At 48.5% G+C, this 23,984-nt stretch overlaps 1 protein-coding gene across 3 annotated transcripts in view; it reads right to left on the bottom strand.

Annotated features, from left to right (window-relative positions):
• Positions 1-23,984, bottom strand: part of CSMD1 (CUB and Sushi multiple domains 1) — a 2,053,194-nt gene that overhangs the window by 367,260 nt on the left and 1,661,950 nt on the right. For all 3 annotated transcript variants that reach the window (XM_070047233.1, XM_070047234.1, XM_070047235.1), the window contains 3 exons: positions 12,783-12,899; positions 9,881-10,096; positions 1,138-1,326 (listed from right to left, as the gene is read on the bottom strand). In XM_070047233.1, coding sequence (XP_069903334.1) covers positions 1,138-1,326; positions 9,881-10,096; positions 12,783-12,899 — 522 coding nt within the window. The remainder of the gene's footprint in view (positions 1-1,137; positions 1,327-9,880; positions 10,097-12,782; positions 12,900-23,984) is intronic.

Here is a 23,984-nt window from a genome sequence, read left to right as displayed (position 1 = left end):
AAACGCACAGACATGCATGTGGCAGGACATGGGGATGGCTGGACTCAGGTTCACTTGTTCCACTTTTGTTTGGGTGTGAAGTCCTGACTATGAGCCCATCTTTGGCTCATTAACCCTCCCAAAGCCACACTGAGAGCTGAACCACAGAATATTCTAAACATCTGAGATAGAGGAGATGCTGTGCCGTGGAGAAAGCCAACTGTGCAGGGTGAACACGTGGGTGTCCCCCAGGTGATGCAGCCTGCGCCTCAGACCTCACCCGGCCTGCATGCCTGTGTGCAGCTGGGTGGGATGAGTGCGGAGCCCGTCACATGGAAACCTCAGCATGGAGGACTAGCGGCAGAAGGCACTGTGGCCCTGGTTTTCTTTGCTAAGCAGTTTTTGGAGCCTTTATGGGACAGTTTGTAAAGCCTGCCAAATGCTGAGCAGGCCCTGAGCAGCAGGCACAGACCTCATCTCTGTGGCCAGTGAGCAAACCCCTGGCTGTGCAGACAACACAGGTCCCAGACAGGGAAGGCAGTCACACATCCTCTCTGATAATCCCCTAATGACAGCCCAGTTCCCGGACTGACAATAAATACGTCCCTGTCCCCCAGGGAATTCACTAAAACCAGCAGGTTCACCTGGTCCCGTTTCCAATTCCAGAACTAAAAAATACCCATCACTGTTCGGAATTACCTCCTGAGTTCTCCTAGAACAGGCTGACAATTCAGCATTGGGTACCTAGAATCTGCTGCAGTAGGCAACAGTCACACAAACACAGGGTCCAGCTGGCATTGTCATGCCCGGGTGCCTTGCTGCCCTTCATCAGCATGGCTGTCTGCATCTGTGCCACCACAGCTTGCCTTCCTGCTGTCTTGTTCCTATGCTTACAGTTCCCTAGGTCTGTTATATGTGCACATACACGACCGCCCTTCATAGAGACGCATGGCTCGGCTTCAGTTCTACTCTCCAGTCACAAAATTTTAGAGCTGAAAGTGAAGAACCGTCCAGAGTGGGCAAGAGGTCCCCACTGCAGCAGAGCCAACCAGGATCCACCCGGACGCTGCCCTCTTGCCTGTCGCTCCTTCCCACCCTGCCCTGCCTGGCCACGCCTGTCCCCATGGATGAATGAAATGAAAGCGTGTGACCACCTACCCACACACCTTGGCAGAGGTGCACTCCACACACGGCGGCCCCCACCCAGGCACGTAAGCTTGGTTGCACCTTCTAAGCGGTATCCCGGGAAGCAGGCAAACGTCAGCACATCTCCCACTCCAAAGTGGAAACCAATCCTCCGGCTGAAGGCAGGCACTCCTGGGTCGTCACACGGCTCCAGGTCGTATTCTGCGATGTGGAGAGACGGGGTCAAAGCTTTGGGGCTTGGGCAAGCACTCAACAAAAACTCAGCCAGAATAGAAATATACAGCATCATAAACAAACCAATATCAACACATTTCCCCAAATCCCATTGTGTGGTCTATGTCCCCTATACAGTGAGCTTTCCTGCAACACATGACGTGAAGTTTAGACCTTAGAAAATTACAGACCAATGAGTCCAACGTATTAAATTGAAAGAATTGATTTCAAAATTGTCACTGTGAGAGTATGGGACGGTTTCACTAGTATTTCTAATGGTGAAAATCCGCTACTGAATCCCTCTGCAAGGTGCTTTTTGATAAACTAGACACGGCATACAAGATAAAAGCAACATCAAAGGTTTGTGATGAAAGAAAGCCTATCACAGCCAATTCCACCATTAAAATACACCCCAGTCTGGAACAATCACATTTTCCCTATTTTTCAATGTACAAATCATGTTTTATTGAAATGTGATAGGAAATATTTGGCAAACTACTAGAAATTTTTATAAAATGTTCAACTAGAAAGTGCTCCAAATATAGTTTAAAAAATAACAAAGGAACGGTGCCTGGCCGACTGCTGCATTCGGGGACTACATCGCCGCCTTTTCCAGCACCACCTTTCAGCCCTGGTTTCTATGGCCGTCACTGGCCTTGAGGTTCATAACCAGGTCCACATCCTTGTCAGCGGGATGTCCCAAGGGTACAGGTGAGTGCCTGTTGGTTTAGCTTCTCCTTCCCTCTGAGGCCAAAAATTTAGTCAAATGGTATCAAAAGCCAGGCCATGTGCCCAGAGAAATACCATGAGGAACTGGAGAAACAGAAGAGCTTGTGAGAGCGTACAGAAGGCCAACTGAAAGGCAAGGTTTACTGCAAACAGTGGCCGAGACAAAGTCTACTTTCCCGGCTGCGTGGGACGGCGAGGACACACAGGAAACTGGGCTGGTCCTTCTCAAAACATGCAGCTTTCACTTAGTGGCTTCCAAAACCATCCTTCTGCTTCCCTTGATTCTAAATGCTGGATTCGGTATCCTCAATGAACATGGAAGTTCAACTCTTCACCTTGTCCCTCCACATTTTTGGCTCTAATTCTTCTCTTTCATGCCTGCGATCCACCGGGAGAGTGACAGGCATCTCGTTCCTGGACTGCATTGCAGCTTCATCACGGCTCTGCCTGCTGAAATGCTTCCTACAGCTCCCAGCCACTGGCCGAGCTCCCAGCGGCATGCTTTGTGGACTGTCCTCGTGCCGGTACTCACGGAGCTCAGGAATTCACTCTGGATCTCTCGTATGTCCTAACAACTCTGGCCACGTTCCAAATGTACTTTTCACTATTTTAGTACGACCCATAAAGAACAGACAATCTGGACAACATCACTTGATGGAACCCAACTTTTATTGGAAATCTATCATATACAAGTAGCAATGACAGAATCTCTAGAAAATAGGGAGATGAAGACGTCACAATCTTGCTGACATTATTAGCCTTCTACTAGGGAATAATTTATACTCTCAATTCAAATCAAACGTTTCCTGTCAATCCTTTGAAAACTCTTGCCAACTATGACAATAATTTGATGTTCTTTTATGCTATATCCATTGTATTACACAAGAATCATCATGATCTTACGGATTTTTGTTTTTGTTTCAGAGTTTAAGTAGTTTTCTCTAAAAGACACCTGGGGAATGGAAAGTGTGATACAAACCGCACGGTGAGAAGGAATGTGTTAGTATTATCCAGCTGCACACGCTTATACGAGGATCCTCTTACGTTACCTGAGACATTCACCATGATAAGATGTGCATTTATGCTGTGGATGGTGCCTACGGGATTCCATCTCTCCAACTCGAAGATGTTGTTTGTAGGAATTACCCTGTTTATTTTTATTCATCAATTCTCTTGGTTCATTTTCTGCTATATATACATACGTGTGCATGCGTGTGTATGTGTGTGCATCCCTGCCTGTGTGTGCACACTACAGGGTAATCAAACCAGATAACAGAACAAGCCAACAAACTGACTCCCTTTGCTTCCCAGTCACTCCAGTTCACTACACAACTCCCTTGGTGTAGGCAGTTAGCACTAACTTTTCATGGGGTCAGGTCTTCCATTCCCACAATGCCCTCACCTCCTCAGACAACTGTCACCCAAGCCATGTATTCTATTAGTTGAGCAGCAGAGTACCACCCCCCACCCCTGTCACTCTGCTGTACGACCTCAAAAGTGCCCTCAAAAGCTCTTTCTTTTCATAAAAGATGTTCCTGCCTTAGTTTATGGGACCCCATTTCTCCTGTGTCACTAGCTGCCCCATCCTCGTCAGCCAATTTAGATCCTCACTCCTACACCATCTAAATGCCCCAGAGCTTAACCTGGGATATTCCTGCCACAGCTGGGCACACCAGCCTTCCATATTCACACCCACTTGATATGGAGGGGGGCTTTCGACCTTTCTCCCAATTGGAATCTGCTGTGAGGACCTCTGACAGTCCCTTGTGGGTACTGGATAGGTACAGCAGGACGTGTCTCCCCCGCACTCACACAGATGTCTTCACCTAAGTGGGTGATGGATTAAGCATGGAGGACTGATCCAAGTGCTGTGGCTAGGACATGCGTGAGTGGGAGGTTTTAGGTCACTGGAGGGATTCTTCAGGGGTGCTTCTCACAAGAGGGCTGATTATCAGAGTTGCCTTTGAGCACAGATTCTTTCTCTCGCCTTCTTGGCTCACAAGTGTACCCACTGGACCAGCTTCCACAGGTACTGGCCTATGGGGCCACTGGATGCTGAACTGCAGTCTTGAAACTGTGAGCTGGATGAACCTCCTCTTTCCCAGAAAGCTCAGTTTGGTGATTTTGGTTGAGGCAATTGAAAGCAGATGACTCAGACGTATACCTTCATTCTCCGATACATAATTACACATTTTTCCTTCCAAACCTGCCCTACTCCCAGTGTCTTTCATCTAAAAAATGTGCCAGCCTTGTTCCCTCAGGCTGAAATCCTCCACTGCTCTCTCCTTTTCACCACTCTCACTCCCAGCCCCCCTGGGCTGTTCTGCTCCTGCCCCCTGGAGTGTCTGGAGGCTGAGCCTGTCCTCTCTTGCTGGGCACTGCTCTCTCCTTTTCACCACTCTCACCCAGCCCCCTGGAGTGTCTGGAGGCTGAGCCTGTCCTCTCTTGCTGGGATCCGCACAGTCGTCTCCTGCTGGGGCTCACACCTTCCTGAGAAGGAGCTTCCAGGGTGCGCGGATCGCGTCAGCTTCTGTGCAGACCTTCCAGTCACCTTTTCTGACACTCAAAATGAATAACCGAGTCACGGAAACAATCCAGCTTCAAGACTTAGCGTACTGTCCTAGAGCTGCTGCCTCTACTCCAGGGCTCTGGCCACTGTGGCCTCCTGTCTGTCCTTAACCTTGCTGGCACACACTGGCTGTGCCTCCATTCCAGGGCTCTGGCCCCCGTGCCCTCCGTGTCTGTCCTTAACCTTGCTGGCACACACTGGCTGTGCCTCCATTCCTGGGCTCTGGTCCCCGTGCCCTCCGTGTCTGTCCTTAACCTTGCTGGCACACACTGGCTGTGCCTCCATTCCAGGGCTCTGGCCCCCGTGCCCTCCGTGTCTGTCCTTAACCTTGCTGGCACACACTGGCTGTGCCTCCATTCCAGGGCTCTGGCCCCCGTGCCCTCCGTGTCTGTCCTTAACCTTGCTGGCACACACTGGCTGTGCCTCCATTCCAGGGCTCTGGCCCCCGTGCCCTCCGTGTCTGTCCTTAACCTTGCTGGCACACACTGGCTGTGCCTCCATTCCAGGGCTCTGGCCCCCGTGCCCTCCGTGTCTGTCCTTAACCTTGCTGGCACACACTGGCTGTGCCTCCATTCCAGGGCTCTGGCCCCCGTGCCCTCCGTGTCTGTCCTTAACCTTGCTGGCACACACTGGCTGTGCCTCCATTCCAGGGCTCTGGCCCCCGTGCCCTCCGTGTCTGTCCTTAACCTTGCTGGCACACACTGACTGTGCCTCCATTCCAGGGCTCTGGCCCCCGTGCCCTCCGTGTCTGTCCTTAACCTTGCTGGCACACACTGGCTGTGCCTCCATTCCAGGGCTCTGGCCCCGGTGCCCTCCGTGTCTGTCCTTAACCTTGCTGGCACACACTGGCTGTGCCTCCATTCCAGGGCTCTGGCCCCTGTGCCCTCCGTGTCTGTCCTTAACCTTGCTGGCACACACTGGCTGTGCCTCCATTCCTGGGCTCTGGCCCCCATGCCCTCTGTGTCTGTCCTTAACCTTGCTGGCACACACTGGCTGTGCCTCCATTCCAGGGCTCTGGTCCCCGTGCCCTCCGTGTCTGTCCTTAACCTTGCTGGCACACACTGACTGTTGCTCTCCTTGTGCCGAGGATGCTACTCACCCCGTTCACCCGGCTTGCTTGTGCCTCAGGTCTCAGCTCATTAGAGGCCTTCCTTCATAACTGGGTTGATCAACATCTTTTCTCGTACCTCCCTGACCCACTTTGCTTTCTACCATGGCATCCCCACTGCTGTCCTCCCCCGAAAATACCCCAGAGAGGTCTTCAGGGCCTCTTAAGCACTAGCTTGTCTCAGGGTCTAGAGTAACGACAGACATCCTGTAGACACTGAGTGAATATTCACTGAATAAGTCAACTTCAACAGAAGAATGAATGCATGCTCCTCTTTGCCAGGCACACAGTTCAACAGTGGATGAAGACACAGTGCCCTCCGCTGAAGATGCTCGGTGTGGTGAGGCAGACAAGTACAGAACCGTAGTATCGGGCACCACGCACAGCTTTGGCGTGCGTTACGGCTCGAATGTCCCCTCAGAATCTCCTGCTGCCACGTAACTGCTATGGAGGCAGTACTGAGAGAGCCGTCAAGAGGCAGTCCAGCCTTGTAGACCCTGCCTCATGCAGGGACAGATGCCAGTCTCAGGGAGGGGCCTCCAGATGCAAAGGACCCATCCGGCCTGGCTCCCTCCCCCTGCCTGGGGGCTCACTACTCTTCCTGCCCTCTCCCATGTCTGGCAGGCACAAAGGCCTTGCCAGGGGCCATCCCGGACTCCTGGCTTCCTAGCCTCTAGACCATGAGCAAGGTAAGCTTTCCAGTCTCAGGTATTCTATTACAGCAGGAGGAAACTGGCCAAAGGGGCATATGGGTCCTGCTATGAAAATTCAGGAGGAAAAAATATTCTGCTTAGGGAGAGAGAGGTGTGCACAGCCAACAGCACTGGGCAGCACTGGAAGGAGTGCTGGTGGTGAGGCGTAAGCAAAGGGCGATTGAATGATGAGAAACCACGTGTGCAAAGGCACAAAGCTGCCCGAGGTCTCATCTTTTGCAGAGAATGACTAGGAAATTATATGAATTCATTGCAGGTGAACATGCGAGAGAAAAATAAATACAGTACACATGGGGAAGGCAGCTTGGAGTATCCTTTGTGCACAGTCAGAAGCTGAATACAAACTGAGGGCGCGCACAGCCTTATCTAGAGCATGTATGAACACAGGAAGCCTCACCCGCAGCATCACCATGGACACCCGCAGAGATTCTAGCTGGGAAACACCGTGGGAAACGCTTGCTTACTAAAGGCTTCTAAAAACACAGAAATGAACTGGACTAACGGGCAAAATGAGGATATAAAAATAAGTGAAATAAGTGAAAAATAATATAAAAATAAGTGAAAACCATGTTTGGTGAACAACAGAAAAGTTCCCAGGGGGAGAAATGCTTTTCTTTATAATTAAGTCGCCACTTTCTGCACACTTGAAAAAACTCCATTGTGTTAGTGTCCCTGATAATCACTTGAAGCCCAGTTTCAAGGCAAATAAAACGTCCATTTAGCACCTCTAAGGAGTGTGTTGACCTTAACATTGGCTTTGCGATCAAAGGGCTGCTCGTGTGTGTGTGTGTGTGTGTGTGTGTGACTGGGGGGCTGCGGCTTGGCTTCATGCATTGTTCATCTGCTGGCGTCATGCAGTAGCTTTCATTTGTGTGTAAATTAATGGGAAATGCTCACAAGCTGCAACCCTCTGTTTCAAGATTCCACAAGGATTTTAATTGGCCTCAAAGTTCTCTGTGGGTGGCTGCTCACTCATTCCTTTGAAGAGTTCACATGGGAAAAAGCAGACTCCAAAGTTACAATGTGACTTTTGGAAACTGCCCTGGTCTGAAGGAGTGCTCCAACTCCATGTCCTGGAAACATGACACTCAGTGAGTGGGTGCTGGGAACTGGGGCCTTCGGGGCATGTTGAGTCCTGATGCCACTGGCTCCATGGACACACCGATGCTGCCACAGAAGGCACAGGAACAGGTTTACACTGTTCTCCTCCCCGGCCACATGAGCACCGGGTGCTTGTCCCCTCTTCCCAGCCCTCCGCCCCCACCATGTGATGAGGCAGGAGGATGGCTCTCGCCAGATGCCAAGACCTTGTCCCTGGGCCTCCCAGGTTCCAAAACACTGAGACACAAGTCTCTGGTTTCTGTCAACCATCCTGCCTCGGGGGTTAGACCAACAGCAGCACAAGGTCACCAAAGGGCTCGCGGTCAGCCCTGTGTTGAGAGCAGCAGGACTGAGACGCGGATGGGCAAACACGAGCAAAGCTTGCACAGGCACGAGAAGCTTTATGGAAGAGACCCACAGACTCACAACACTGTCATTTTCTTTCCGTGGAGGATTCTAATTAAATTCTTTTTGGATCAGAATAAAAAGCACTGAGAGAGGAGAGGGATAGTCTCATAATGATGCTAATTGAGATCCACCAGGGGAGAATGTAGAGAGGGAGGGATTTAGGAATTACTGTTGAGAAGAGTTACGTCTTTGATATATAAAGTGGCCAATTTCATGATTAGTGCTGATTGCAGCAAATTTCCAAGAAATCAGGTAGTCTGAGCCCATCCTGCACGCTTCACTTACCAGTGAAACAGCAGAAAAAAATCAACAAAGTCAGATTAAGATAAATGGAAACTGGCCAGAGCTAAAGGGAGTATAAAAGTGTTCAGAACATCTTCAAACCCCTAAGAACTGTCAAGACGGCCTTTCGTTTTGCAGAGTGTTAATGATCACGCAGTATTTAGTAGGTAATCATTAATTCCCTGCTTTGTATGCACTGTGGGAGCACAGCCACTGGACGTGAAGCTGGAGCCAACGGTAGCCCTGCTTTGAAGGGTTTATTTAGTGGAGGAGAAAAGAGGGTGCCAAATACCATAACAACTCACATCACAGGCAGCACTGAGGGTTATGCTGGGGGACCATCTGAAGAACATGACCTTACATCCCAACTCGGAAGAGCCGAGGGGGAGGGTCTCTTAAAGCATCGTATTCACAATGTATGTAGCATCCTTGGCTGCGCCCCTGAGGAGCCGCCTAGCCGCAGTCTCTTTCTGTTGTTGGGGTGGGGTGCAGGAAGGTACTGCAAGAACTGTTTTATGTGCATGGAGCCCAGCGGGTTTACATGGTCAAGTTCATGCTGCCGTCTTGGACCAGTTTCTCAGCTGTGCAATTATAGGACTACACAAATTAACAACATAACCCATATGATAGTGTACAAGCCCTAAACAAACACAAACTACATGTTATAACCAAAAGTGAAAATGCTACTTGGCTCTGAAGCGTGGTTCACCCCCGCGCATGCTGATGTTACAGTAAAGGAAGAGCTCACGTGTGTGGGGAGCAACCCGGACTGGACTGAGTTACTGGAATTAAGACTTATTCTATGCATCTGCTCTCCCACAATATGGCGCTGGGAGGGGAGAAACAGCTTCTACACAGCTGCCTCCAGTTCAACCAATAAACTGTAGGACCTACTCCTGATTGGAGGAGAGCAGCGTACTCGGCATGTGGGCAGGCGAGTTGGGATTGGCGGAGGAGGACTATAAAGGAGGAGAGAGACGGCATGCACCAGGAACATCTAAGGGGAACATCTAAGGGGAACACCTGTGCAGCCCCCGAGAGAGCCGGCCGGCGGTGTGCCGCTCCCCCGCGGAAGTGGGGAAAGTGGCCAGGGGGAACCGCCCTTCCACGGAGGTGGAAGGGTCGGTAGCCAACCCGGGAAGGACCAGCAGCAAATCCGGGAAGGGCCGAGCAGACGAAAGAACAGCGCAGGGTCCTGTGTCGTTCCTCCACGAAGACGGGGAGCGACAATGTGGACCGGTGTGACCCCACTGTTCTCACCCGCTGGGTGCGTCTCAATGCAACCACTGATACCTACTGGCACCCAGGAACCGCACGGAGGAGTGCAGGCGCCGAGTACGCCGCTGAGAAAGGCATTTTCCTCAGAGAACCGCACAGAACCGGTGAATAAAAGTGAACGAGAGGGGCTTCTCAGGAGAAAACAGTGATTTTTATGATTTTTCAAGGATGAAATCCTGAAGGGCAAAGTAGCATTTCCTGGATGTCAGACAGATGTCCTCCGGCCTGCTTCCCAGAGGCTTGGCCTCTTGCACCTCACTGTCCATCAATTAATTTCTCTCTCTGCCCCCCACCCCCATACACAGAGGCACTATTATTGGCTGAGGAGAGAAGTAGCAAACAAGACCAACATACCTGAAAATGTAATATTGAAGCCTTCGTAGGAAATTGAAAAGTCTGATATGAACCGGAGCTGGGCAGTGAAGTTTCCAAACAGACCTGCCTTAATAGTGTGAGGCAGAACCGACCCAGTGAGCCTGGCGACCGGCTCGGAAAAGCTTCCATCCTCCGTGATCAGTAAATAGTCGTGGGAACTCTCAAGGTGGAAAGTGTGAAAGATCATCTGCACCCCTGGGAGACAGGGGGTGAGGACAAGAGACAAAGGGGGGGCAGAGAGACAGAAAGAGAGGGAGAGAGAGAGAGGGAGACAGAGAGGGATAGGAAGACAGAGAGGAGGAAAAGTGCAGAGGCAGAGAGGCAGGAGAGAGAGAGAGATGATACAGGACAGATGGAGATGGCAGAGGTGAAAGAGGTAGAGAGGACATAGACAAGAGAGGAATTCAGATAAGACAGAAGAATGGGAGAAAGAGAGGGGTCAGAATTAATAATTGCCAAAATAATTTTTCTGGGTTTAGAGATATAAAAGACTTCAATCAAAATATTAAAATAACACTTTAATATATTAGCCTAACTTTGAAGTTTGAGAGTAAAATGGAGAGGAATAGGATGCCTTTAGAAATGAAGAAGAGTGGACAAACAAGAAACGTTAGTAATGTTCAACCATATATAAGCACAGAAAGAGATAGAGCTGCAGGTCTGGTTATAGATGCAGATACAGATATGAGTACGGATATATGTGTGGTTATAGAGATAGGTATAGACGTGGCCATGGTATACATGCAGAGGTTGGTGTAAACAGGGATGTGGATGTGAATATAGAAAATGTTATGGGTGTGCACATGGATACGGACATGGCTGTAGGTGTAGATAAGAAATATGCAGACAGGGCTCAGTGTGAGTGCTGTGATATAGACGGACATGGCTCTACACGTGGATATAGGTTTGGAGGTGTATATAGGTTTATATGTGCATGCCATTGGAAAGGTGGACTAGAGATGTGTTTATAGAAGTGGGTTAAGATGCATATGTAGATGCTGACCTAGGCATAGATATGGAAGCATATGTGGACACAGATAAAGATATGGATGTAGACATGGATACAGACATGGATGTGGACATGGATACAGACATGGATGTGGACATGAATGTGGACACGGGTGTATACATGGATGTGGACATGGATGTGGTCATAGATGTGGGCATGGATGTGGATATGGACATGGATACAGACATGGATGTGGACACGGGTGTATACGTGGATGTGGATATGGATGTGGACATGGATACACACATGGATACAGACATGGATATAGACATGGATGTGGTCATGGATACAGACATGGATGTGGACATGGATGTGGACATGGATATGGTCATGGATGTAGACATGGATGTGGACATGGATACAGACATGGATGTGGGCATAGATGTGGACATGGATGTAGACATGGATGTAGACATGGATGTGGACATGGATGTGGACACGGGTGTATACATGGATGTGGATATGGATGTGGACATGGATACAGACATGGATGTGGGCATAGACGTGGACATGGATGTAGACATGGATGTGGACATGGATGTGGACATGGATGTGGACACAGGTGTATACATGGATGTGGACATGGATGTGGTCATGGATGTGGACACGGGTGTACACATGGATGTGGACATGGATGTGGTCATGGATGTGGACATGGATGTGGACACGGTGTAGACATGGACGTGGGCATGGATGTGGATATGGACATGGATACAGACATGGATGTGGATATGGACATAGATACAGACATGGATGTGGACACGGGTGTAGACATGGATGTGTTCATGGATGTGGGCATGGATGTGGACATGGATGTGGACATGGATGTGGACATGGATGTGGTCATGGATGTGGACACGGGTGTATACATGGATGTGGACACGGGTGTATACATGGATGTGGACATGGATGTGGGTATGGATGTGGACATGGTGTAGACATGGATGTGGTCATGGATGTGGACCCGGGTGTAGACATGGATGTGGTCATGGATGTGGTCATGGATGTGGACACGGTTGTATACATGGATGTGGACATGGATGTGGTCATGGATGTGGTCATGGATGTGGACACGGGTGTATACATGGATGTGGACATGGATGTGGAGATGTCTGTAGATCTCAGTGTGGATATGCTGTGCTGTAGGTACAGACAGGGCTGTAGACATGGATGGAAAGATGTATATTATAGATGTGGATACTGAAGTGGACATGGACGCAGAGTAGACATAGACACAGATGTCGATACAGATGGGAGATGGATGTGGTCATCAGTATAGACACTGATGTGGCGATAGAAGTGGTTTCAAACACAGATACACATGTGGATATAGAAAGATGTAAAAATCGACATAGATGGAGATATCAATACAATTTTAGACATAGATAATGAAGTTGCACAAAATGTAACTTCTACTAGTCTTTACTGTTCTCATCTGTAGAATGGGAATAATAACATCCATTAAATAAATATGTGTGATAATAGTGGGTAAACTCAAAATACAAGGTAAGTATAAAAAGTATCCTAGAATTATCATAGAAATGAGAAGTTTAACTAATTGTTTACTTCTTTTTATTTCATCAATGTCCACATTTTACTTGATACCTCTTTCTCACCATTATAGGTAATTTCTAAGCTTATATTAATGTGCATTAATCTGGTAAATAGTGAGCAAGTCTAGGAATCCACTTTTGGTTTTAGCTCCAGCGTTTAAAAGACCATTTTTATTCCAAAATCGTATCTAGAAATAAAAGCTGATGGCTGAGCACATATGTAAGGAAATCACTCATCTTGCTTGTGGACACGTTAGTACTTATTTCTTTTTCCCATGCTTCTGCCTCATTTGTTACTCTGTACATGCCAGGTCCTTACCCTTCCCGTGAGGCACTTCAATGGTCCATGTGCAGTTGAGGGAATTGGGATAAAAATCAGGAAAGCCAGGAGAAAGGACTGTCCCGCTCCTCCCGTGGATATAGCCTCCACACAGGGCTTCAGAGAATAAAAAGAGAGTACATTAAACTTTCACTGTGGTTACTACAATAAAGGACTTTACAAAGGGCATGGAGTGTGTTCAAGGACTAAAACATTGACTGCCACATCCGCGAGAAACCAAACCAAACCAAACCTAAAGCAATGCTACCTGAGTGTGTGATGTGCCCATTCGAATGCAGGTGTCCCAACTGTGGGGAGCAACCCGGACTTAGACTAAGTTACTGGAATTAAGACTTATTCTATGCATCTGCTCTCCCACAATATGGCGCTGGGAGAGAAGAAAACAGCTTCTACACAGCTGCCTCAGTTCAGCCAATAAACTGTAGGACTTGCTCCTGATTGGAGGAGAGCAGCGTGCTTGGCGTGTGGGCAGCCGAGTTGAGATTGGCGGAGGAGGACTATAAAGGAGGAGAGAGACGGCATGCACCAGGACCATCTAGGGGGAACATCTATCTGAAGGAACACCTGTGCAGCCCCCGAGAGAGCCGGCCGGCGGTGTGCCGCTCCCCCGTGGAAGTGGGGAATGTGGCAGGGGGAACCGCCCTTCCACGGAGGTGGAAGGGACGGTAGCCAACCCGGGAAGGACCAGCAGCCAACCCGGGAAGAACCAGCAGCAAACCCGGGGAGGGCCGAGCAGACGAAAGAACAGCGCAGGGTCCTGTGTCGTTCCTCTACGAAGGGGGGAGCGACATAATGGTGCCGTGACTCGGATAGGAAACCTAGGACGGATAGGAAGCCTAGGACGGACAGGAAACTTAGGAGGGAAGAAACGGGAAGAAGTGGAAAATATCGGAGAGAGAGACTAGCAAACAGCCTAGGGAAAAGCCGGACGAAAAAGGTGCCGGAAGGAGCTATTGAAAGCCTAGGCATAGACTCGGATATGGACTACGGGGGGAAGCTGGGAGAAATCTCTAAGGTTGAAAGCGAAAGTGAAAGCTAGAACAAACAGACTCGGATGCGGACTGTGGGGAGAGGCTAGGAGAAATGAGGGAGGAGTATTGTTGGAGGAAAGCTTGGGGAAACATACCGGGTAGAGAAAAATGTTAGGGAAATTGAAGCTGCGGGGGCAGGCCGAGGCGGAGACGAAAGCCACTTTGGGATTCTCAAGTTAGCCCGGGAATGGGGGGCGAAGAGTTGAAACCAGAAGCGGAAACGTAAGCCAGGTTGGGATCCGTCTGATTAGCCCGGGGAGCAGAGGACGGGAAGCCAGATCGTGGGGCGGAAACGTGAGCTGGGTTGAATTCGCCAGGTTAGCCCGGGGAACTTAGATTGAATACTAGTGGCGGAGACGTGAGCTGGGGCTGTGTGACTCGCGGAGGCTGCCGCGCGCAGAGAGAGCGTGCGGGGCACAAGTAGATAGGGAACACTGGGCTAGTGCGAGACCGCGGAGTGTGCGCGCGAAGCCGAGCCGCGCAGAGCCGCGAAGCCGCGCAGATAAGAGAAGCGGGCTGAAGCAGCTCAGCCGGAAAGCCGCCGAGAAGCAGCCTCGGGGCGGGTGCCGGGAAGCCGTGGGGATAAGAGAAACAGAAGTTTAGAAGTAAAATGAGAGAAATAGGAATGTTGGCAGACAGAAGTAAAATGGGAGAAATAGGAATGCCCGGAGATAGAGAAATAGAGAAATAGAAAGGCCTCCCCACAATACTGCAATGAGAAGGCTTGGTTTCGGTCTGCCTGATTAGTGAGGCGATGAGCACCTGCGGGCGGCTGGCAGCTTATGCACCGCAGGTCACCAAAGACGGGCACGTTATTAACATCAATAGTCTCCCCACAATATGGCAATGAGAAGGCTTAGATTCAGTCTGCCTGATTAGTAAGGCGGTAAGCACCAGCAGGCAGCTCGACCAGAGTATGAGCTGCAGGTCACCGAAGATAGGCACGAATCAACACCAATAGGCCTCCCCACAATATGGCAATGAGAAGGCTTGGATTCGGTCTGCCTGATTAGTAAGGCGGTAAGCACCAGCAGGCGGCTCGACCAGAGTATGAGCCGCAGGTCACCGAAGACAGGCACGCATCAGCGCCTAAAAACCTCCTCACAGCATGGCGAAGAGAGGACCCGGATTCGGTTTGCCTGATTGATAGGACTTGTAAGAACCTGTGGCAACTCTAGCAAGTAGAGCAGAGTGTGTGCCGCGGGACACCGAAGACAGGCGCGTATCAACGCCAAAAAATAAAAAGAAAGGGGGATCTGTGGGGAGCAACCCGGACTTAGACTAAGTTACTGGAATTAAGACTTATTCTATGCATCTGCTCTCCCACAATATGGCGCTGGGAGAGAAGAAAACAGCTTCTACACAGCTGCCTCAGTTCAGCCAATAAACTGTAGGACTTGCTCCTGATTGGAGGAGAGCAGCGTGCTTGGCGTGTGGGCAGCCGAGTTGAGATTGGCGGAGGAGGACTATAAAGGAGGAGAGAGACGGCATGCACCAGGAACATCTAGGGGGAACATCTATCTGAAGGAACACCTGTGCAGCCCCCGAGAGAGCCGGCCGGCGGTGTGCTGCTCCCCCGTGGAAGTGGGGAATGTGGCAGGGGGAACCGCCCTTCCACGGAGGTGGAAGGGACGGTAGCCAACCCGGGAAGGACCAGCAGCCAACCCGGGAAGAACCAGCAGCAAACCCGGGGAGGGCCGAGCAGACGAAAGAACAGCGCAGGGTCCTGTGTCGTTCCTCCACGAAGGGGGGGAGCGACACCAACCAGTAGAGAACTGGCCAAACCGAACACAGAGGGCAGCCTCATCGTGACCTGAGCCCACAGTAAGCAGCCAGCAGAGCTACAGTAATGCTGCAGGCTTGCATTCCCGAGAGCTGCCGGGCTTAGCAGCTCTTCACCAGCTGAAATTCCCCACAGCACAGTATGCTATGTTCAAAACTAACCCAGAGATGCACCTTTTAAGCAATATTTTATTTATGTATTTATTGGATTTTTTGAGAGGCAGTGAGACAGAAAGAGAGAAGCAGAGAGAAAGAAACAGAGAGAGCTCCCATCTGCTGATTCACTCCCCAATTGCCAGCAACAGCTGGTACCAAACCAGGCCAAAGCCTAGATGGGGAACTCAATCTGGGTCTCCCATGTGGGTGGCAGAGCCCAAGGTAATTGATCCATCACCTGCTGCCTTCAGGGTCTCCATCAGCAGGAAGCAAGAATCAGGAGTGGGGTTGATACCCCAAGCCAGGCACTCTGATGGGAGCTATGGGCATTCCAAGCAGTGTCTTAACTGCTAGGCCAAATGCCTGCATGAAAGACTAGATTTTGAGACAGGGAATAAAGACATATACCATAGAATTGTTTCAAGAAGAAGAAGTAATAACGAGGGCACCCATGCAGTCCAGTTGGTTAAGTGTTAACACCGATGTCAACAATCGTCAGCCCAGCTACCCACCACCCCTGTGACCTTTGCTGTCACTTGTCTCAACCCCCCATGTGTCTTCCTGCAAATGGACACAGTGACAAAGACAGCTCCTACGCGGACACTTGTGGTGGTTGCCATTTTAGAGCACACAGCGCAGCGTGTGACAAATGCTAAATACTCAAACCACTAAGTCCTGAAGGTTGTTACCAGGGACTCCATCTTGCAGATGTAATTTCGCGATTTGAGTAAATCTGGTAAGGCCCGATTCAGCAAACATCATGGGAAAGATCCTGATGTTCTCTCACTGACATTTCTTTCTCATTTTGCATCTTAAGCCTTTCCCTCTTTGCAGGGAATGGAACTGAAATGAAGGATCAGAGGCAACAGCATCCACACAGCAGGAGACAGGAGCAGGAGAGGTGACAGTCATCTGGGTTCTGGGAGCAAAGCCCTGGGTGTCACCTAAGTGGCCAACAGTTCTGGATCTTGGCTTCTTCCTCAGACATCACCACCTGTGGCTGTGAGGCCATTCGTGTCACCTGCACAGACCCCAGGGCCAGGCTGCCCAGCCCAAGGCAGCACCCCCACTGTGACAGGGAGCCCTCTGTGTTAACTTGACTGGGCCCTGTGGTACCCAGAGAGCTGGGGACGCAGTGTTGCCAGGAGTGCCTGGGAGGGGTTTCTGGGGGAGATGAGCCTGTGAGTGAGGGATGGAGGAAAGAGGACCCCTCACCAACACAGTGGGCCCTGCTCACTCTCTTGGAAGTCTGAGTAGAACAAAGATGGAGAGGAGGGAGAACCTGTCTCTCTTCTTTATCTACAGAAACAGTCTTCTACCCTTTACCATAGGATCCCTCGGCCTCAGACCCTGGGACTTCCAGACGCATATCAGGGCTCCTCTGGGTCTCGGATCTTGGGAACCCCCAGTCTCATACCTGGGTCCCCTGGGTGTCCTGGGTGCGCAGCTTGCAGACCGACAATGGGGCTCCTTGTTCTCCATCTTGATGAAGGGCCATTCCCATAACAATCTGCTCTCTAGATATGGGAGGATGCCCCTACTGGGTCTGCTTTCTCTGGAGAGCCCACACCTCCACCTACCAGGTGGTAACAGGTGGTAACTCTGCTTGCACCTCCTCACACCCGCCAAGGGGTCACAGTCCCACCTAACTCCCTGATGCTGCAAGAATGGAGTAAGTCAGTACCACAGAGTTTATGAAAGTCGCACATGCAAAGTTCACTCATCAATGTCACATGTTACCGCATGAAAGTCACACATGCAAAGCTCACTCATCAGTGTCACATGTTACCGCACAGTTTATCAGACTCCCTCTTGTACATCCTCTCTTCCTGTCTATACATTTATGGTGCCATATTTTAAAACAGATATGATTAACTCTCATTAAGCAAGCAATAGCTAGAATACTTTTTTCTTAATAAAAGGAACATTCTGAATTATGTTTCATAAAGCTACTTCCAAAATGATATTTGCAAAAGTATTAGATAATTCATGACAGCTGTGATAGGACTCACTGTGCCCGCTAATCAAGTATTTTGGGGGAACAGATCACTTTTCAGATGCAAACCACATCATAAAAGGAAAATACAAAGATTATCAGAATAGAAACATCTAGAATGAGTTCTAAAGTGTTCATTTCTCCATGAGGCCTTTGCATTTTCAAAGTGGCATTCAGTCCACATTTCATAATCAAAGAGGTAACATTAAATATGCCTTCTGTAGTTAATGTATTCGACCAATAATGATGGAACACCTACTGTTATCCAACACTGTTCTTAGCACCAGAAAAGGTGACGGCAAACACCAGGGCCTTTGTCCTCACACACATTCTAGCTGAGAAACTCGTATTGAGCAAAACGCAGACGATAGGCAGTGCTGAACACTAACAAACACTTGGGAAGAAAACTAAGCCAGAGAGAGGAAGAGGGAGGTCTGAGAGTAGTAAGAGGAAGGCTGGTCAGAGAGGCCGCATCTAGAAAGAGGTCTGTGCAGGAGGGCTGAGGAAGCAGAGGAGCCGCCTCTCACAGCGGCAAGAACACGATGGGGTGTGGTGGCCCAACACTAGAGCAGGCCTGTGGGGATGAGTGGAAGAACAAAGGGGAGAGGGGAGGAGAGCAGGGTCCAGTCCGTGGGGCCCGTCCACACCTTGGGGGCCACTGTAAAGGACTGGGCATCTCTAGTCAGAAAGGCCACGGAGGCCCTGCCTGGAATATGAGTGATCCCCTAGGGTTGTTACCTGAGTGCCGGCTGCTTTGTGAGACCCATGGGGGCAGCAGGGAGGGGCTGGGCAGGATCTCAGCAGTCAGCTGGATGCTATGGTCAGAACCTGGCAGTTCTGGGAATGAAGAAGCCATGGGACCCTCTCTTGAGTAGGACACAGGCATCCTGAAAAAGGAGCCAGGAGGTCCCCAGCCTGAGAGCGGAATATCTGAAGATGAGGGGGCACTTGGAGAGGAGCAGGTTTTAAGAGCAAACCAGGAGGTCAGCTTTGGGTTCATGAGCTCCGTGCCTACCAGATGTCTGTCTATGTAAAACTTTTAGCTGGCATCTGGGTGTTTAGTGAAGACTTTGGAAAGAGATCAATCAAGGGACAGCAAGGAGTGTGTGCCAAGATGAGGATACAGACACAGCAGCAAAGGCTAAACCCCAGAATATTCCAAAGCCAACAGTTCAGGGAGATGGGAAACCCTCATAAAGGAGGCTAAAAGAGTACCCCGTGTAGTAGGAAGTCAGTTCATGGAGCAGAAATCTCTCGTCATTGTCTGTGATTGGATGGCTATAAATGAGAACATTACCTTTCTAAGTTTTACAAAGTATTTAGTCATATGATTTTTTTAAAAGGCTGGGTAAAATTGAGATATCGTATATCCAAAGTTATTTTCAATAGTCTTCAATCCCCAAATTTGCAAATGCTTCACAAACTGGTCAAAATTAATTCATGTCCAGCTACATTTACAATTACAAAATTCATCGATCTTACTTTCATCATCTACTTTAATGTCACCAAGAAAAACAGTGGCATCAGGTATTGGGGAAAGCCAGGGATAGGACGTGTCTGACCACTCTGAGGTTAGTTCATCCATGCACATAGCACCGGAAACTTCTAATGGATCCCTCACACAACAACGCAGCAGCATGTCAGACAGAAAGTTCCAGATAACCAGGTCTGATGCTCATTCTCATTCAAGTGGTACAAACACAATATTTTCTAATTATTAACATATGGAGACTTTAAATTAAGTAGCTCTGTCCACAGAGCCTGCAATTTTTTTCAGGCAAAAGACATTCATTGTACAGAGCACTGAAATAATATTCTCATCCAAAACTGAAGAGAGGAGAGGGAACTAAAAACACCTGATTTAATTTTAGTGTCCATATGGGTCTACAACTATATACATACATGGACAGGCCTACATTCTTTAGGTAGAGCTAAAATGCACTGCACACAATCTGAACTTCTTTAATCTATTTCTTCATGGACCACAGAGTCCTACCTGCACAGCTGTAAAAACTACAGTCAGTTTTCACTTTTGCTTCCCTTAGGCTATTATACTTGAAGTTTACATTCCAGTTTATATTGCCTTATCAGCATCAGGGGCCCACAAATGTGAGATCAGAAATTTCTTGCGTGGAGGACCGAGCAATGCAGAAACTTGGGGAGGAAAAGCGGGGTCAGATGCTGAGATCTTTCCCCAGGTGAGTTGAAGTAAGCTGTTCAGCCACTGTTCAAGGCTGGCCTTTGGCCTTCGGTTATCCATTCTTCTGATCCACCATTCATTGACGATCATTTACAAAGGGACTTACTACTGTTCTGCAGACACTGCTGTATGCTCTAGGCCATACGACAATAAGACAGAAAATTCCTCTTACTCCAAAGCCTATACACTAGTGAAAAAGAACAATAATTGGTAAGGAAACCCATAACGAGGCATGGCTTATTCTCAGACTAAATTTTATTCTCCAGACTCAAAAAGAAGTCAAGGTGGATTAGAGAACTATGTGACCATGACACAACTCAAATATGTACGCACGTCCACACGGATGTCTGTTTCCACGACAATGGATTAACACGCAAGTTGTAAGAGGCTGCAGGGATGCAGAAGCTCGGAATCCACCTACTTTTGCTAGACTGCACTGTGATGTGCTGCTGGCTGGGCTTCTGTGCCCAGTGCATGACAGGGTTCCTGGGTTCCTACTGTCCTTCCCGGGGAAGACCACAGGCTCCTGTGAATTCTGGAGTTACTCTCTTCCCATCATTCCCACACACACTCTCCCATCACCTTCCCACACCCTACACCAAAGTCCTTGAAAAAACTGAAGTCCACATGATCAGTGAGTGTTGTCCAGAATCAAAAAATAGGATTAGACAAGTTTATGGCAAGAGTTGTAGCATGTAGATGGCGTCATGGCCCACTGTCCCTCCCACATCCGGCATGGGAGTGGCAGAGGAAGGAACCAATGGTAACAGACTGCAGTTTGCCATCACAATGTCAGTTTTCACTTAAAAGAGCTCCGCTCCCAAATTTACATCGTAAACACGGACATCTTCTTGAACCAGAAGTGAATCTCCATCGGCTTGCGAGGTGTCTCAGGATGCACCTGTAAGTCATTTCCTGTGGTGCGTCGAGTTCCCTCCCAGCGTCACTCTGTCCATCCCCGTGTCTTCTTACTTCCACTGCTGTTTCCAGTCTTGTTCACTCACTGATCTCCCAGCTCCTGTGCTACTGCCTCTTCCTTAAACAGATCAGCGTGAGAATGCAGATCTTGGGCCCTTTCAGTACTTTTGGCTCTCATCTGTCTTTTCCTTTTTTGTCTTAAAATACAAATACAGTTCAATTACAGCAAACATTAGAGGAGATCACTTTCAATTTCAACAGAACTCACGGATGTCCCATATCCTACCGAAGTCCCTGACTGTCTTCAATCTTTCACTCCGTATTTACATTGCAGTCATTGTCTCAGAAGAAACATCACACAGAAATCTCACAGCTAAAGAGGGGTGCAAGTTAGAACAAAGCTGGACAGATTCCCTGCCCATGGTCTCCTCCTGCCCTCAGGAGAAGCTCCACGGGACCCGATCCCGACTCCAGCAGTAAAGGCCAGGGAACCAGCTCTCACTGTCATCCACCCCGTGAATTAGTTTATATCCCCTAAACCTTCCAGGGCATTTCCCCACACTGTTTCTCTAAGCTGCATCTCAAATGTGGCCTCTTGAGCCTTCTGGGATCTCTAGTGGAAACTGCTTTTTTTTTTTTTTTCCATTTCTTTATTCTCAACCCTTTCTCTTATGTCTAACAACGTACTTACTTCATTGTGTGGTTTCAAACATGTCCCTCCTTTCCCCACACTGATGGACTGTGCACTTCTCAACTGTGTGGCTAAAAATATGATATTTTCCAGTGAATGCTTGTGAGCAAAGTACAAAAACATTCAACAAAGAAATCTCCAAAGCTTTCCTTGCATTTGTCCTCCACCAAATAAGTGGAGGACAATTTACTTCCAACATGTACCTCATTCCTTCAAAATGTGAGGGCGCTAAATTAGAAATGTTAAAAAGTAAAAGCACCAAAATGATACAATGCAGGTGAGAAAGTTACTGATAGATTTTATCATTTATCGTGATGACATAATCCATTAATTCTCATTTCTTTCTTTCTTCGTTTCTAAGAGCTGAGTTATTAAAGGTTTAAATGTCCTATTGATTTTTTTGTTGCTGCAATAAAAACCTGCAGGGTTTACAAGATTGCTGACGTCTTGAAAGGGCAACCAGAACAGTTCTTGTCTTCACATTAAACCAGTCATCCATGACTAATAAAACTAAGATATCGAACTCTAAAATACCCCAAAGTTTGCATACTTATTTATAGTCTTTGACCATAATAATCATTATCTCTGCAACATCTTCCAGTGTAACAAGTCAAACAGTTATGCTATCAATCACCTTGGCAGATTCAAATTTACATAAATGTAAATTACAGTAGACAATAAAGGACAAAGTGCCTAAGTGTAAGCTACCCTTGTCTTCTATGGGAAATGGCAAACATGTAACTGCTCTCCCTGCACCATCGAGAGCCTACAGGATTTTTCAGGCCCTTCCCACTCCATTGCTCCTAAATCATTTCCTATTGATCATGCCAACCGTTTTCCATTGACTCTACTTTACTAAACCTATGGGGAAGAGTAGAATGTTCCAAGTCAATCAAGTCCCGGTGATTTTGCTCATTTCTTCTGTCTAGGATCTCTCTGCACTTTTGAGACTTTGGGGAATTCCTTTCACTCAGTGGCAAGCTCAAGGCTTGTGTTTTTTGGTGAGTTAGTTATTCCTCACTTGCTACTCTGAGGAGTTTAAAATCAAACTGAAGCTACAATATTGTGTGTACACACACACACACACACGAGGCTCAGATGCAAGCTGGGCCTGGAGGATGAGAGTGACTCCGATGATGTAACACATGATGGGGGATAAACTGTGGGGAAGGAGTGGGGGAGGCATGGGGAAAGACTTCGAGCAGGTTAGTTCTGCTTTCTACGTGGCCTGCTTGCCAGAAGTGGTAAATAAATCTTGCTGAAATATTTTATAGAAAGTGAGTTACCAAGTATGAACCAAGAGTGTATGGAGAGTATTTTCATGTATGGGTACCTCCTCATGTTGCCTTTGGAGAAGAATCCAGATTAAACAAAACTATCGATCTCCAATGGTTAGCAAAGACTGTAGCGCATGCTGGCTGTTGTCACCTAACCAGGAGCCAGGACATCTCGGGGGCACCCAGGATGAGCAAGCTCACCACAGCTCACCACTGCAGGATCAGCACTTCAACTCTTAAATCTTTCTTCTCATCAACAAAAATCCTGCAATGTGGCCAACGTGGGGATCCCATATTAGTGCTTCTTTAAGTGACCTAACCAAACGCAAGTGAACAACATTCACTGCATTTTTAATTCCATTTTCATTTACAGCCCCAAATCAAAAAGACAAAAATTCACAAAAACATCCAATAAATCCGTATCTTTGCATGTCAAATAAATGCATTCAGATAATTAATCTTATTGAAATTTTTGTATAACTTAAGAAAATACCACACTATTCTGTGACTTCCTATTTTCCACTAAAGAAGGCACATTGTTTTACCTACTAAGTGCATAATGAATGTGTAGCTTCCTAAACAAACATACAGAAAAATATGATTGACCTTCTAACCTTTCTTTTTGAAAATTTTATTTATTTATTTTGAAAGTCAGAGTTACAGAGAGAGAGGAGAGAGAGAGATTGATTGATTGATTCTGTCTATCCTCTGATTCACTCCCCAGACAGCCACAACAGTGGTGCTGGGCGAGGCCAGAGCCGGAAGCCAGAAGCTTCAGTTGGGTCTCCCACATGGGTGGTAGAGGACCAAATACTTCGTCCATCTTCTGCTGCCTTTCCCAGGCCATCAGCAGGGAGCTGGATAGGGAGTGGAGCAGCCGGGACACAAACCAGAGCCAGTAAGGGATGCCAGCGTCCAAGGTGGCAGCTTGACTCACACCACAAGGCAGGCCCCAGAAAGCTTTCTCTCCAGCTATGAGAGCAGCTCCAACCCTTCCGGGAGCAACTGCGACACTGAGGTGCTTTTCTCATATAGTTCACATGCTAGCCCAAGAAGCAGTTCCCAAAGCTGTTTACACAAAGGTGGCAGGGTCACTCGCATGAGAACTGCCCGGTGTGACTGCCGAGCAG

The sequence above is a fragment of the Oryctolagus cuniculus genome, chromosome 8 (genome assembly GCF_964237555.1).
Source record: "Oryctolagus cuniculus chromosome 8, mOryCun1.1, whole genome shotgun sequence".
NCBI lineage: Eukaryota > Metazoa > Chordata > Mammalia > Lagomorpha > Leporidae > Oryctolagus > Oryctolagus cuniculus.
Note: the sequence above shows the minus strand (reverse complement) of the source record. Positions and strands in the feature narration are given on the sequence as shown.